Genomic DNA, 16,160 nt, shown 5'->3' on the forward strand with positions numbered 1-16,160 from the left:
GTATATAGAGAAGTGTGTTGAGTGTTAGGCATGAAGGCCAGTCATTGGCTTGAGAAAGGTCGGCGATGCGCAGCTCGCAGGTGTGGTATTCAGGAAAACACGGAGCAGAGTACTGCGGGTTTGAGTGCACAGTCTAATACGATCTATCAGAGCCCTGCAATTATGGCTGTTCATCAGGCTGTACATACAAATTCAATGCCACGTAGCATTTGACGTAGCATTATGACTTATATAATACGGCAATCTTCGCTTGTCTCAGGCATCTTGTGGCTTGTTTTCTATACTATGTACGCAGATTCTATGAACCCGTCTCTTCAGCACCCTCCCGTGCACATATTTCGGGTTCGCGAGGAAGATGATCCAGAGCTCGTTAACTAGGAATCCGGTCTTTGTTAATCTGTCTCGTCAGATGGCGAAGTCGATACCGACGTCCCCTTCTGACTCGTATGAAGATATAGTACTGAATGGCGCGAAGACTGTCTTGTTGTTTGGCGATACAAGACGTCTCGGAAGGTCAGGTGAAGGTTCCCGTCGTCGTATTCGACCCAACAATTAAGGAATGATTAATGATTATTGGCCCGGCGCCGGAGTGTCATAATGGGGCTGCAAAAGAGTCTGGTGCGAATCTATTCATTCCTCATATAAATGACTACTTATATAGAACTGTGTATCGTGGTGATGACCGGATCCTATGGATCTACGGTGTGCGGTAGCACCCTGATTCCGGGCCGGTGGTTGATCATCGGGATGCTTTTTGTCACTGGTAAGCGGCTTTAGATGTCCCAGATCGGCAGACCGTTGACGAGACGACAGAGGGAGTTTACGGGAAGGTCATACAGTTCAGTAAACAACACATGAGAGCTTATGCATTGCCAAAATCAAAGTCCCTGGTGCCATAAGCAGATGCAGAATCGATTGCAACTTGAATACACCAGGTCTATAGGTCAGTATCTGAATGGCAGTGTGCAAAGTTGGCAAGTCTCAGCAACTAGCCACTAGGCTGCTACTAATCATGCTACTGCCTGATGCGCCATGTTTCGCTGCAGAACCCTCCTGGTTTGCCAGCAATTGCCAGATCAGAGTGGCATCAGGTTGCCGGGAAAATGGCGTAGTATTGTCAACAACACTATTTCTAGTATATTTGAAATATTCTCATTCATTCTGCCATTTCAATGCCACGTTGGCTGGACAGAGTTCTTCCAGGTTCTGCTAGGTCTGCTATCGGAACTGTTCCAAACTATTTTTCCCGCAACACTACGATTGACCTTGTCGAACAAGATCGCAAGGTGACAGCAACAATGCCTCATCCTCAAACGGATCTCTTGGACTCTTTGTCCGCTGAACTCTCTCAGCGGGTCAAGGATCATGTAGATAAAGTCCTGCTGGAGATCATACGGCCGAATTTTGCATCTCAATTTGCGCAGGGTGCTCCCGAATTGGCGGGGTTCCGCGAGGCCATCGCGCAGAGCGACTCCAAGGATGATGTTGACTTCCTACGCAGCTTCCGAGAATTCATTCCCATCACAAACTACGAACCTTATAGGCCGTTTATAGCAAAGTTTTTGGCGAGCCCTTGCATGGAGGCTGACGTCAAGAACATGTTCGCCCCGGGACTGCCCTACTTCTTAGCCATGACCAGCATGACATCTAGGAACGCGCCAAAGTTGTTCCCAAGGTATCGGCCTCCCCCGCACCTTTTGCAACAAAACTCATACCAGGGGTATTCGCCATCAGAGGGTACCGCATTAGCACCATCCTCTTTGAGACCTTGGCAAGTCTTAAAAATGGATTGTGAGGACGGTCAGAGCTCAAAGGAGGTGGCTGTCTGCTCCACGAGCGTGGGTATCCTGCGAATGGGAATGAACTGGGACCTCGAGCATGACAAGGATAGACTCGATCTGTGGGGTAAGCTGGTGGTGCCAAATTCCTTGTGCAAGCTGGGCGCTGATCCCTGGGCAACTTTTAGTTCCAGGAAAAACGGATCCATTTGCAATATCTTTGGTTAAAAACTATCGCACTTTATTTATTCTGAATGCGCTATTTGCACTGGCGGACTGTCGAGTCACAACCATCCGCTTCTTATTTGCCAATGTGTTCGTCATTTTTTTGCAGTACGTGGAAGATGAATGGCCTTTACTTGTCGAATGCATCGAGAAGGGTATCATCCCGGATATTGAAGACCTGGGTGATCTGCGAGCACCTTTAGAGGTCATATTTTTGTTGATCATCGCATTACATTGAACTCACAAGTTCTCTCAGAGACATCTTACTCCCAACCCTGTTCGCGCTGCCGAACTTCGCGAAATTGGGCCTCCTGTCATCCAGGGCTGGGCGGTCCGCGTGTGGCCTGACTTGAAACAATTCATTGGAATCACTGGAGGTCAGGCTGCTGTTTCTGTTCCAAAGGCACGTCAAGTATGCAAGGGTCACTGCCCAACTGACAGCCAGTGACACAAGGTTATTCACCTCCTCGGACCTTCCGTTGCCATCAAGTCTCATGGGTATGGCACTGCAGAATGCGGTCTCGCCAGGGCATACCATGAAGGCAACCCTAATACTGACTTCAAGGTGGCGTTTAGAGATGGGGTTGTCGAATTTCTGGATGTGCGTTCTGACGATCCTTCAGACCGTGTATTGTCTCCTGTATGAATCATTAACTGCATCTCATCTTTGTCTTCTCATCCCCCTTAGTGGGAACTCGTAACTGGCGGAAAATACGAGCCCATCGTGACGACCCACAATGGCTTGTGGAGATATCGCATCGCTGATGTTATCACCGTTAAAGGCTTTGCTCCAGACGACGGCCTACCTGTTATCAATTACCTTCACAGGCGAAAGTGAGTTGTGATGTCATCAGTGTTATGCTTAGCAGCTGAAACGCCCGCCGAGGAAGTGACTCGCTTGGAGTGACATTTGGAGTATCGTGTACAGAGTCGCAGTTGACGGACGCGATCGTCTCTGTCGCTCAACAATCAATCGGCCAGATCATAGCTTTCACTATTGTACTGGATGATCGAGACAAACCTGTTACTTATGGGTACTTGATAGAGCTAGCAGGAGAACTAAGTTTGTGCTTGCTCCAAAGCTCATTCACGCGACTGTACTGATTGATGTTCACAGGACAAGACGCGAGAATGGTAACAAGGCAAATTTTTGAAAATCTCATCTCAGCAAGCGATGATTATCGCCTCGTTGTTTGGCAAGGCAAGTCAAGAAAGCCTACCATCCGTATCGTGGACAAGGGCACCTTTGCAGAATATCACAGGCAGAAATGCGAGCAGATGAACATCACGGTGGGTCATGTGAAGATTCCGGTCGTCATATCCGACCCAGCAATGAAGAAATGGTTCCTTGAGCGAGTTGTAATGGAGTTGTGATACTTTCTTGACCTGTTAGAGTGAAATTTGACAAATCTACTCCACTTCGGAATGCTATTGCTAACAAGGCACAAATCACTGAGAAGCTGCGCTGATGGCCGAGAGAATAGTCGAAGGTTCTCGAAATCGAAGCCAGGTGATTAAACCGATGCTATGATGAGAAGAGCCAAATTAAGGTGCGGAAGCTGCCACATGCCGCATGATAGGGCCATAGTATTATGCATCGAGGGATACGCGTTAACCATGCATAACCGGGTTGTCTCTAATCAGCCGTGGTTATGCATGAATATGACACTATAGCCTGCTGTTGCGACGCAATACATATTTTAAAGGGAATATTGATTTTACGACGCATCTTTTCCATCATGTATGGAGAACGCAGCAGGTGCATCCGAAGCAGGTAACAAATTGTAAGCCTGAACCACGTATGACAGAAGCAGTAATCAATAAGTCTCAATAGGTCCATCCTACTAGGCCCTCTCCATATTCATTTATTTCTCTCCTTCGTCATCCAGGTCCTCCTACCCGGCGTGCGGGTCAGCCAATCACAGATACTCGTACCCGTACCACCTGACCCACAATTCGCTGCGGGTGCCGCCCGGGTAAGCTTCACCCGTGTCCCTATCAGGGATTGCGAGCAAGTTCCGAGTGATATGTGATAGGGTACCATGAACTTAAACTTAATTCTCCATGTCGTACTAGAAGCATCAACGTAATGATCAGCGTGTGCACATCTTCCCACTGCAAGCCATGTAATGTAGCGTGTAATGTTATGGAATGCGTGCTGTCGAGCTGCAGGAAAAGTGAACCATCTACCGTTGACAGAGCTGGAAATTATCTTCAAGTTCGACATGAATAGTTGCTCACCTGTCTCTTGCTGGATATGACAGCAAGAGCTGAGCTAACACCAAATATTCTCACCGAGAGCTCTCTCTCAGGATATACCAATACATAATGGGAATAGCACGACGTCCGAAGGACCAACGGCCGTGATTCATATCGAAACCTACCTTAACCGTTATATTCTCGAACTGACAGTTGCCCTTTTATATTCCTGGTAGATCATAACTTCATATAGTAGCATATAGCAAAGTTGTACATAGTATCTCGGACGATTCCATGAGCAGATCCACGACACAGGCCATGTATTTGGAGATCTTGCTGTTAGCATCAGCTCTAAGCGATCCTGAACTCTATGAGCATTGTGTCTACAAGATCATAAACCTGGGTGAGTGCTAGACCAGCGGCGGTCCTGTCCACCATCATTAGTCGATCATCGAATAGATCTAGAAGGAACTTGCCCAATGGTCTCCAGCTCTTCCAAGGTTCGTTCCTTGCTATTGAAAGCGAACCACATAGTCAGGTCTGTTTGGTAGGTGTTGTGATTGCCTGCCCCGAAGTTCGGCAACATGGGTTCAGGGGCCTTGAGAATCATGAATTCAGAAATACGCCAGGCTGCACTCTGAGACTCACGACGCTCAATCCGTTAGTTCCTACAGCAGGTCTCTGCAATGTGTGAGAGATCACGAAATCATCTAGCACAAGATAACAGTTTTAGAGTAAACACCACATTGAACCGCAGATAGCACTCACGGATTAGCACTCGGCTGTTTGGTCCCATTGCCTTGCGAACGTTACGGAGGATTGTCGTTGCCTCAGCGTCCGGCCAATTGTGAATAACGTGCCTCAACTACGTAACAAGATGATCGAATTACCGGCGACGAATGGAAACGAAAATAGGCTCTTACATAGTAGACATCCTTCCCAACAACAGGTGCATCCTCGAGAAAATTAATTGGGATGAACTCCACACAACCGCCAAGCGATGTCTCAGTGACAGGAGCATTCTTCTCCCATGCCTAATCAGATATAAACGATGTGCCCGCTGGAATATTTATGTGTGCTGCATATCTGAACTCACATTTTGTGCTAGCGCCATGACTTTCGGGAGATCTTGGTTGGTTATTCTAAGGTGAGGGAACATTTTCGCCAGAGGAGTGGAAAATGCTCCAATGCCAGATCCAACATCCACTACAGACGATATATCGTTCCAAGGATAATCTTACGACCTGCCTCTCAGACGTGTTAATGATTCGAAATTTGCAATGGCTTACGGTGTAGCACTGCAGAGGCGCCCAGCATATCACTCTGGCCAAGCATGGCCCTGTGGAACGCCTATAGATAGCATTGTGAGCCATCTTGGGGTCCAAGGGTGACTGCATACACACATCACGTTTCTCTTCCTAAAATGTGTCAAGGTAACGAAGGGGTAGTGTGATGACAAAAACTTACGTCATCCTCCATCATTTCGTAGTGATCCATGCTTATGCCCTCCTTTCTTAAGGCAAATACCCGTGGTGCTTTGTCGACCTCATGCGACATTGAAAATTCTTCGTCGATCATAGTTTCATAGACAACTCCAGCATATTTCGAAATATCCTGGCTATGAAGTCCCGCATAACACCCAGTGTTGTTCGTTGACTTGAGTATGAGGGATAGTCGGTTGTTTGCGAAGATGTCTTGCTCAACTGTTTGACGCATTACATGTTTCAGAGACAATCTCAAACAACGATATGAACATCACCTTCTTTAAAGCAGCCCATGAGGGTCAAAGCTCGTAAGACACGTGCAGTCTTGACCTTGTCGAGGTTGACCGCTTCAGCCAGCTTATCCACGCTAAGGCCTTCCGGATATTGGTCTAGAACATCTGCAAGACGCGCTCGTAAGGCAACGCCTGTGCACGCCCAGTTATAATTGAAAACAAGCTAAGGAAATTAACAACACAACAGAGATCACTTACACACGACACTCACATTCATCACCGTGTGCTGGGGGGGCGCTAGTATTGAGCTCAGTTGATGGTATGCGCCTTCGAGTAGCCGAATCGCCTTTTTGAGGGCAAGGGTATCTGTCGTCAGGTCAAGGGGGTGGAAGTTGTTGCATCGGTACTGGGAACCCCATGCCCGGTTTTCTTGTACTCTGCGATTGCTTGGTGCGCAGAGGAGTTGATGATGTCCAAAAGAGCTTCAAGCTTAGCCTCTGGCTCATTGAAGTCCGTCATCTTTCCGGGGGTGATGATACTATGGGTAAATAAGCTTTCTTATTACGACATATATATATACTTACAGAGCTTATGGTACCCTAGTTGCCATTCGGACCATACTCGGTTTCTTCAAACAGTCCCACCACAATGAAAAGACCCCAAACTCTACTCAATATGTTCGCTTCGGCTTCATGTTGCAGCCATCCCCGAGTGTGTAGTGCCCTGTTGACATTCCGATTCTTCCGAAGTATGCATCAGTTAGCATCAGTGGCAAAAACCTCAACTACCTCTCGGTAAGCATATTTCTGTTGTTCTCGCGCATATCTAATATTCTGCGCTGTTCTGTCATGTTCGCGCCACATTCCCTTAGACGCCAATCACCGAGCTACCTGACCAATACTCGATATCGACATCCCGACTTCAAATTCTGTGTGATTGATAGTCGACGGTAACTGCATGGCACTACGCATCAGTAAACCGGTGAGTTCTTGCTGGCCATTATGCTGATTGCGGTACATTTACATGGTCATATATTGCTTTATATTCCATTGTGACGAAATCCTTTTCTATTTATTACGACATATTACGATATATTCTTATCACCAGTTCTCTGATGGCCGCCGCCCCGCCACTACTTTGAGTTATTGACCGGCTCAAACATGCTTCAAGTTCGCCTGCCAAATCTCTTCGAGATCGACCAGCCTGCATTACTCGACTTGTCCGTGGCTATTTATGTAAGACAGGGTGGTCCCGACTCGGAACCTAGTCATCTTTGGCCCATCTTTACGACTCTGCCGCTAGTTTCTTAAATCGCCAATCTTACTGATTCTCAGTGGCGCATTCATTGTGCGTTATCATACGGAGCATATTTTCTCATACAACCACAGAAGCAACTCGCTGACAAGTCACATTAACCAAAACCGTGTTTCAGAAAATCAGCATGATTTTCTCGTTGTACGCAGGAGTATAACTACATCCGTCCACGAGAGTGTCGATAATTTTATCTTGGTGTTACACAGGAGTATAACAACACCTATTAATCAGAAAATCGGTAATTTCATTTTAGTGTACACAGGAGTTCAATGACACCCCATCAGAAAATCGGCTTATGCCTCTTGTTGAAGGCTGGCTATCACTACATCCGTTCGTTCGCCCTGTAGCCTGTAGGTCTTCGGAACCCTCCTTCATATTCATTTGATCCTCTTCTTCGTCATCCAGATCATCCTACCCGTGCGGATGAACCAATAGTGGCAATCGCGGGTACCCATACCCGTACCACCCGACCCACGATTCGCGCGCGGGTGCTGCCCGGGTGCTGCCCGGGTGAGTACCCGGGTATGCCTCGCCCCTGTTAAACCCTATCAGGGATTGCGAGTAAGTTCCGAAGAATAACAGGATACCATGCACTCAAAATTAGTTCTCCGCGTCGTCTACGGGAAAAAAACATCAACGTAATGATCAGTTTGTGCACATCTTCCCCACTTCTGAACTCTCTAAAAAAATCCTAGTTTGCACCAGCTACCCGTGATTGCACGGGGATTGAATTTCTGAGCTTCAACCTTTAATGTGGCGTTCGCGAATAAAAGTGTTCGCGAAGATCGAGCGTTCTTCAGGAAGATGGAATCCCTTCTCAAAATACCACTCATTCTCTCGCCCCCTATTGCGATGCACGTAGCATTCACGCCCCCCCATACCCCCACGAGTGATGATGTTGTCCACGAGAACCTCATCGAGTGGATTCTCCTTCGGGATATTAAGTATGGGCTGCCAATTACAAAGGTAGCTTATCGTTGGTATTCCACGATCATCTCTAACGAAACTATCAGGCAATTTCCTGGGCTATTGCTTTTACAGAGCTCGCTATCACTGCCTCACACGCCACAGATCCCAACATTTTCCCCAACAAGGTACAAGCGGTAATTGGCTCACTTCGAGTGATTCAAGACGTTTCTATCACTTCTCCTTTCCTTTGCGGCACCGCACTCATTGTCCTTGGGGGATTCATTCGCTGGTGGTGTTTTCGCACCCTTGGTCGTTTTTTTACATTCAAGCTCAGTGTCCGCAAGGGGCACCAGCTTGTCACAAGTGGACCGTATAGGGTCGTCCGCCACCCATCCTACGCGGGAGCCGCTCTGCTAACCATCGGCCAGTTTATATTGCACGGATCGCCGTCTTCATTGGTTAGACACTCAGGGATTTTAAACATCCCCGCATTGAAAGCGATTGCGGTGGTAGTGCTGATGGGGAGAATGATTGTTGTAGCATGCCTCATACTTAGGATCAAGCACGAGGATGAGGTGGTGAAGTCAATTTCCAGAGCAGAGTGGGAGAACTGGGCTAAGGTAGTCAAGTACCGCCTCGTTCCTGGCATTTACTAGCCCCATTATGCACGTCACGTAATGTTGTGGAATGCGTCAGATGCAGAGAAAGTGAACCGTTACCTACTGTTGACAAAGCTGAAATTTTATCTTCAAGTTCGATATGAATAACTACCTACCTGTCCCTTACTGTCCTTCGCATAATGATTTTATCAAGTTTGGTGACCCCCAATTAACGCAATTAACTCCTAGCACATTAACCCTACTAACCCTCCCAAAATCGCAGATCCATTTCACTAACCTCTTAATCGGTTATATACAACTCTTTTAACGGTCTTCTTTTTCTGCTTCAGAGTAGGATCCTTTGGGGTCGTGGACCCTGTGTTGGGCATAGTCTCGTCATAAGCTGAAAGTTCTTCTGTATGTGGTGGGGGAATATACTTGGTTAGTGTGATCCGAACTCGTACTCCGTCACATAAAGTGAACAAAAGGATGACTACGGATGTCAGTACAAAGATAGTTAGGCGCGGCGTTCGAGCTACGATATAAACTGCTGGTGCTCGTCTTCTTAGTTTGCTTCCATCAGTACTATCTGTGTTACTGATTTGGTCTCTTTGTTTCCGGCAGCGACGCCACGGAATGTGGCGTCTTCCCTTTCGACAAAGAGTATGGTGACAGAAATTATAGCGCGGGGTGGTGTATGATAGATCTACGTGTTTTACTAGTATATTTTCTGATGCAAAATTTACAGCTCACTGAATGTTGGTTTGAGGTGGCCGGTACTACTTACGAAGCGGATTAGGTGAGGGGTGACTTTCTCGGATGTGAGTACATGTGCGATGGACGTTGCGCTTCGTCCGACAACAGCATTTGCGAATATGTGACGTTCACGTCTGTACTGCGGGCAGTCGAAAATAGATCTTTTGACGGGTTAGTAATTTAGTAACATCACTGATGATCAATGCATTAGGGATGGGAAGACAGACTTCACGTTGCCTTTCCGTGAGCTCATACATCTACAACTTTAGCCGCTCATTGAGCTGCTCATTGACCGCTGAGTTTGGGATAGTCCAGGTCAAGCGAGTTGAGGCGAGTGGCACGCGAAGTGAGAGCTGATAAAACGATATATATCTCAGAGTCTTTCAAAGATCTCGGAGAGTGGCTAAAGTACCTGATAAAACAATATATCTACTCGTGTGTTAGCTAGGTAGAATAGTGGGAATATAATCAACTTACATCTCAGAGTCTTTCAAAGATCTGAGATGTTTCTACAAAGGTGCCGGTACTTTATACTATGGTCAGGAAAGATAAGGTAACATAGAGATGGACTTCAAATAAATGTTGATGTCAGCCGACGTCAACACATCATGATGTTCTACGCACTCATTGCACTCGACCAGTCTCACTTTCATCTGCTCAATCCTTCATCCTCCAATGCTCCTGATGCTCCCAATTCCCCAGGTTCCAACACTCCCCCTCAAGCGCCATTGTCCAAGCTCATCCGAGCGCGAAGCTTCTGGAGGTGAGGGTGAGGCAAAGCTTTTGTGAATGCGTCCACGACGTTGTCCTCGGTTGGACAATAAATGAGTGCGAACATGCCATTCTTTACATGCGTGCGAATGAAATGATACCATAGATCGATGTGTTTGGTCCTCAAGTGGAATTTGCTGTTCGACGCCAGAGCTATGGCAGCCTGGTTGTCGCAGTACATGGGGGTAGGTAATTCGATCGGATCGTAGGGTTCATTGAGTAGGTACTGGAGGTAGAGTACCTCGTGTGTGACAGTGGTAAGTGCAATGTATTCCACTTCAGCTGTGGAGAGAGCGATTAAGGGCTGCTTGTGAGCACTCCAGGCAACTGCTCCTCCATTGAGCATGACTACATAACTGGACATGGAGTGCCTATGGGGTTGTGAAGCCCAATCGGCATCCACAAACACCTTGATTCTGGCTTCCATTCCTCCAAGTGTCAGTCCCATGTCTGCTGTACCTTTCAGGTATCTGAAGACGTGTTTGGTTGCCTCCCAGTGCGCTCAGCCTGGGTTGTGCATGAATTGCAACAATGTGGCTACCAAGAATGCAATGTCGGGACAGGTACTGGTTGTGGCATACATCAACAAGCCTATGGCTCACTGGTATGGTATGTCCTGCATCACCTTGAGGTCCATGTGCGTTGACAGTGACTGTTCCACTGATAGGAGTGTTCCAGTGTCCATGGGCATCTGCGCTGTCTTTGCATCTGTAAGGTTGAATCTCTCCAGTATGGTGTCAACATATGCACATTGAGACAGGGTAATGGTGCATGCTTTGTGGTCTCGCTTGACCTTCAGGCCCAAAAGCCACTTAAGTTCTCCTAGATCTGAGATTTCGAAGTGCTCTTGGAGCTGGGACTTGAAGCATTTGATATGGGTGAGGTGGTTAGTGGTGACTGCCATGTCATCCACTGAAATGGTGATGACAATGTGTTCGGAGGGGGAGCACTTGAAATAAACAGCTTGATCAACCTGTGAGCAACTAAATCCCATCTTCACAAATACCCCTGCTAACTCCTCTGCCCATTCGAACCCAGCTTGTTTTAACCCTGGCAGACTACACCTAAGCCTCAGTACCTTTCTCTCCTCACCAGGCTTCAAGTATCCCAGGGGCACCTGCATGAAGATTTCTTCCTTCACGTCCACATAGAGGTAAGCACTCTTCACATCCACTTGATGGATTTCCCAATTGTGGCATGCAGCCATGGTGAGTACAGTGCAGATCGTGGACATGTTGGACATGGGGGTGAAGGTATCGAAATAATCCACTCTGTACTGTTGACGCTGACCGTTAGCTACTAACCAAGCCTGCTATTAAGAACCATGCTCAAAGGAGAGAGAGACTGACTCAGAGGGGCTTGGCTTCAGCTCGTACGCTGTGCCCCTTACCTGAGTATGTGCCCTTCATTTCAGAGGAAGTCTGATGATGGTCCGAGGAAGTCTGGAGGACTTCCAGAGGAGTGTGGGAAATGTCCGGAGGAGCGCAGGAGAGTTCTCACTGCATGGTAATACTTCTACAGGAAAACAGGATGTCCAGAGGTCTGGAGTATGGAGGACAGGAGGTCCGGAGGTCCAGAGGACAGGACATGGAGGTATGGAGGATGGAATGTCCGAAGGACAGGATGCCCAGAGGTATGAGGGTCAGGACGTCCAGAGGTACAGAAGACAGGAGGTCCAGAGGTCCAGAAGGAATAGGGGCTACATCGGACAAAGTCCAATGCAGAAGCAAACAGAGGTAGACTACCCTAAGGTAGAGTCAGAGGGACAGGAAGTGGACCTAAGTCTGGAAAGAGGGTAAGTGCCAGAAAGGCAAGACTCCAGTCTAGGGAAGCAATCCCTAGACTTGGGACAGAGACATAGGGGACAAATCTGAAGGTCCAGAATTCCGGCCTAGGGAATCCATCCCTAGGCCTTATGGAAAAGGACAAACTCAGATGGACTGAAGTCTGGAAGAAGATTGGGCAAGTCTAAGGTGATATTCAGACTGAGGACTCTACTGTAGTTGTACAGGGGTTATATACTAGAGGCTATCTGAGAGGATCAGTAAGCAAAGGAGTAAGGCTATGTACGAGCATGCAGAAACACATTGGTAAGTAAGATGGAACATAAGTAAATGAACTTGGAGATGAAACTAGTACAAGGATCAATCAGCAAGATAGAAACAGAGATAACTGAGAACCAGAAAGGTGGAGATGCCTAAATGGGGATAGGCGCAGGATCTCAGATGGAGGGTGGGAATAGGTCCAGAGATAGCACAGTTAATATCCGGAGGTCTGGAGATCTGGGGATCCAGAAGGCAGGGCGGAAACAGGACTGAGATATGTGAGGTGGTGGATGTAGTCCAGAATCTGAGAGGAGGTAAAGTCTGGATGTCTTGCTGGATGGAATGTGCATAGGGTGGACAGGATAGGGGATCCAGAAATGAGTTGGACATGGGGTCCGGAAATAGGTCCGGAAAGCGTGGGAATATGATGGGATCTATGTCTGGCATACGGGATATGACACCCACAGTTTCAACTTCTCTCCATCCAGGCCATGTTTCATAGCCAAGATGTAATGACATGGGATCAGGTTAGCACGTGCTGGTGGCTCCACTATCTCCCATGTTCCCAACTTCTCCAACTGACTAATCTCATAGTCAATGGCCTCTTGCCATTTGACAGCATCAGGTCCATTGAGGGCTTGTTGAAGGGTTGGTTCGAGTTCTACAGCAGCAGCTGCATACTGGTATGTGATCAGTTCCTCGTCCAGGAGGTCTAATTCTGCAGGGCAGAATACCAAGGAGGCGCTCTCACCATTATGGAGAGCAGCAAAGTAGCCTGGTGGCAGTCTTGGGTGAGTTTCTCTGGGAACTGGCACTGGTAGGGCTTTTGGCTGGGGAAGTGTGGATGGCTGTTGGGGCTGGATGTTCTGGATGCTAGTGGTTGTGATAGGTGCTGGTGGGTTTGACTCCCCCTCGTCCGGTACGTCACCTGCCACAACTACACTCACTGGGGTGAAGCTGACATTGTGTTCCATGCTCACCCTCCTCTTGCCTGGCCAATAGATTGCGGAATCCCTTACTCTGCTCATCAACACCGACGAACATACCCTCCTCTGCCCTAGCATCCAACTTCCCAGCATTGGCAACATGCACATATGCTGGACTCCCGAATTCATGAGCTTGCTCCAGTGATGGACGGCGATTATGGAGGAGGTCGTAAGGGGTGTGATCAGGGATAGCACATGAAGGTAATCTGTTTTTCAACCAAGTGGTGTAGTTAATCACCTCGCCCCAGAGGAACTTAGGAAGATCATGGGTGAGCAACATAGCCCTAGCGTGTTCCACAAGGGTCCAATTGAGATGCTCTGCAACTCTGTTTTGTTGTGGGGAATCATGAATGGTGAGTTGTCTCTCTACACCCTGATCCTTGAGGTACTTATTGAATTCGCTGCTTAAGTACTCCCCTCCACAGTCTGACTGCAGTTTTCGGATGCGAGTGCCTTCATGCTGGTGTCCCAGCCAAGCCTTGTACTGGATATAGGCCTGCAGTGCATCGCTCTTGTGAGCTAGGAAGTCAACTCTGGTCTGGTGGGTGAAGTCATCCATGAAGGACATGTAGTAGAGGCTACCACCCAAACTCTCTGTCCTCGCTGGACCCCACAGGTCAGTGTGTACAACCTCTCTGTACATCGTCACATGACTATCCAACTCCTTTGGGAATGGCTTATGCATTGCCTTGGCCTTCATGCAAACTTTGCAGAACTCCAGTTTGGAGGTAGGGTCTAGCTCTATACCCCCAATCAGGCCCTTCCTCACAGCCTCAAGCATGGTGGCTTGGGACACATGTCCCAGCATGCGGTGGAGCTCGTAAACGGTGAGTTTCATCTTTGCAAGGTTGGCATGTTGCTGAGTGCATGTCATGATGCTGTACAGGCCAGCGATTTGGGGTATAGTTGCAATGACTCATCGTTTGGGAGTGGGGGACAAGATCTTACACATCTTGTCCTCAAAATGGACTGCGAGGCTGCCAGACATGATGCGATTAGTTGAGATGAGCATAAATGCCATCTTCAGACTATACAGTGCATCCTTCAAGGTGACCTTGGTTTGTTTTGTGCCATTTGGTAAGTCCAGGACCACATCACCTCTCCCTATAGCACTAATCTTGGATCCATCAGCCATGTGTACATCCTGCGCTTCTATTGCGACGTAATTTGTGAATTTGGACCGGTCTGGACAAAAGTGCGATGTGGCGCCAGAATCTATGATGGCGCTGTGTTGTTCGATGGGGATGTTGAGTTCTTTGGCAATGCTCACTAGGTCAGAGGTCGCAAATGCAAAGTTGTCAGCAGGGGTGCTATTGGAGGCAGTTGTGTTAGCTCCCTCCTTAGGTGAGTGGTTGTTGCCCTTTTGCTGTTGCTGATGAGGCCCTTGGCCTTCCTTCCCCCCTCCAGGTCTCCAACAATCAGCTTTATAGTGCCCTTTTTGATTGCAATTGTAGCACATCGCATCTGGGTTGGCTGGAGTCGTTGTTGTGGCTTTTCGGTTCCATCCTGTGCCTGCCTTTGCCACCAAGGCCGAATTTGACCCTTTCTTCCCACCTCAACGATCCGTGGTGAGGAGTTGATGTTCGTACTCCTCACTGATGACAGTGATTAGTTTGTTGGAGGTGAGTGCTCTCTGGGTGATTTTTGCAGCGGCATTAATGGAGGATAGAAGAGGTCGGTAGGTGTCATATCCCACAATCTGGACCCATGTTCCATCATATTCCCACGCCTTCCGAGCCTATGTCCACACCACACTTCATATCCAACTCATTCCCAGATCCCCTTCCACTGTGTGCTCCACACCTCAGCAGGATCGACTATGCTCTGGATTTACTCCTGAGCTCCGGACCATCGGATCTCCACTGCTAGTCTGAACCATAACCCCCTGTCCCATCCACCCTATGTACACTCCATCCAGCAAGACATTCGGACTTCACCTCGTCTCAGATTCTGGACTCTATCCACCTTCTCATATCCCAGTCCTGTATCCACCTTGTCTTCTGGATCCCCAGATCTCTGGACCTCCAGATATTAGCTCCGGACCTATTCCCACCCTCTGTCTGATATCCTGCGCCTATCCCCATTTAGGCATTCTCTGCTTTCTGGCTTTCGGTTACCTCTTCTTCTGTCTTGCTTATTGATCCTTGTACGAGTCTTCATCTCCGAGTTCATTTACTTATGTTCTGTCTTACTTACTAATGTGTTTCCACATGCTCATACATAGCCTTGCTCCTTTGCTTACTGATCCCCTCAGATATTGTTCAGTATATAACCCCTGTAGATACTCCTGTAGTTCCTTAGTTTGAATATCAACTTAGACTTGCCCAATCCTCTCTCAGACTTTGGTTCACCTAAGTCTGTCCTACCCATCAGGCCTAGGGATTGATTCCCTAGGCCAGAGCTCCGCCTTTCCGGCAGCATCCTGTCCTTCGGACGTTCTGCCCTCCATACCTTTGGATGTTCCGCCCTCCATACCTTCGGACGTTCTGTCCTCCTAACCCTTGGATATCCTATCCTCCTGTCCTCCTGTCCTCCTGTCCTCCTGTCCTGTTTCCTGTAGAAGTATTACCTTGCAGTGGGAACTCTCCTGAGCACTTCCTGCGTTCCTCCAGAACTCTCCCACGCTCCTCCAGATGTTTCCTGTGCTCCTCCAGAAGTCCTCCAGACTTCATCGGACCATCATCGGACCTCATATGAAATGAAGGGCACATACTCGGGTAAGGGGCACAGCATATGAGCTGAGGCCAAGCCCCTCTGAGTCAGTCTCTCTCTCCTTTGAGCATGGTTCTTAACAGTAGGACTCTGGAAGAGATCCAAGTAGGATAGCATGGAAGTCCTTGTCATCGATCACAGACCCCATA

General features: G+C 48.1%; 3 protein-coding genes across 3 annotated transcripts; 2 read left to right on the forward strand and 1 right to left on the reverse strand.

The window, feature by feature from the left end:
• Positions 1-1,298: 1,298 nt before the first annotated feature.
• BJ212DRAFT_1284127 (GH3 auxin-responsive promoter) lies at positions 1,299-3,377 on the forward strand (the record flags this gene model as incomplete). The annotated part of the gene is made up of 7 exons (XM_041331797.1): positions 1,299-1,905; positions 1,967-2,208; positions 2,260-2,415; positions 2,458-2,643; positions 2,692-2,837; positions 2,894-3,100; positions 3,134-3,377. The coding sequence occupies 7 exons, from the start codon at positions 1,299-1,301 to the stop codon at positions 3,375-3,377; spliced, it is 1,788 nt and encodes a 595-aa protein (XP_041187052.1).
• A 1,041-nt stretch (positions 3,378-4,418) lies between these two features.
• Positions 4,419-6,438, reverse strand: BJ212DRAFT_1590920 (S-adenosyl-L-methionine-dependent methyltransferase; the record flags this gene model as incomplete). The annotated part of the gene is made up of 12 exons (XM_041342501.1): positions 4,419-4,629; positions 4,679-4,800; positions 4,851-4,912; positions 4,971-5,067; positions 5,126-5,236; positions 5,299-5,438; positions 5,492-5,552; positions 5,606-5,620; positions 5,670-5,905; positions 5,962-6,142; positions 6,191-6,285; positions 6,327-6,438. 12 exons carry the CDS (start codon positions 6,436-6,438, stop codon positions 4,554-4,556), a joined length of 1,308 nt encoding a protein of 435 aa, XP_041187053.1. The 3' UTR covers positions 4,419-4,553.
• A 1,599-nt stretch (positions 6,439-8,037) lies between these two features.
• Positions 8,038-8,798, forward strand: BJ212DRAFT_1449690 (uncharacterized protein; the record flags this gene model as incomplete). The annotated part of the gene is made up of 2 exons (XM_041338734.1): positions 8,038-8,199; positions 8,247-8,798. The coding sequence occupies 2 exons, from the start codon at positions 8,038-8,040 to the stop codon at positions 8,796-8,798; spliced, it is 714 nt and encodes a 237-aa protein (XP_041187054.1).
• Between the last annotated feature and the right edge of the window lie 7,362 nt (positions 8,799-16,160).

This window comes from Suillus subaureus, assembly GCF_016647635.1.
Source record: "Suillus subaureus strain MN1 chromosome Unknown BJ212scaffold_56, whole genome shotgun sequence".
NCBI lineage: Eukaryota > Fungi > Basidiomycota > Agaricomycetes > Boletales > Suillaceae > Suillus > Suillus subaureus.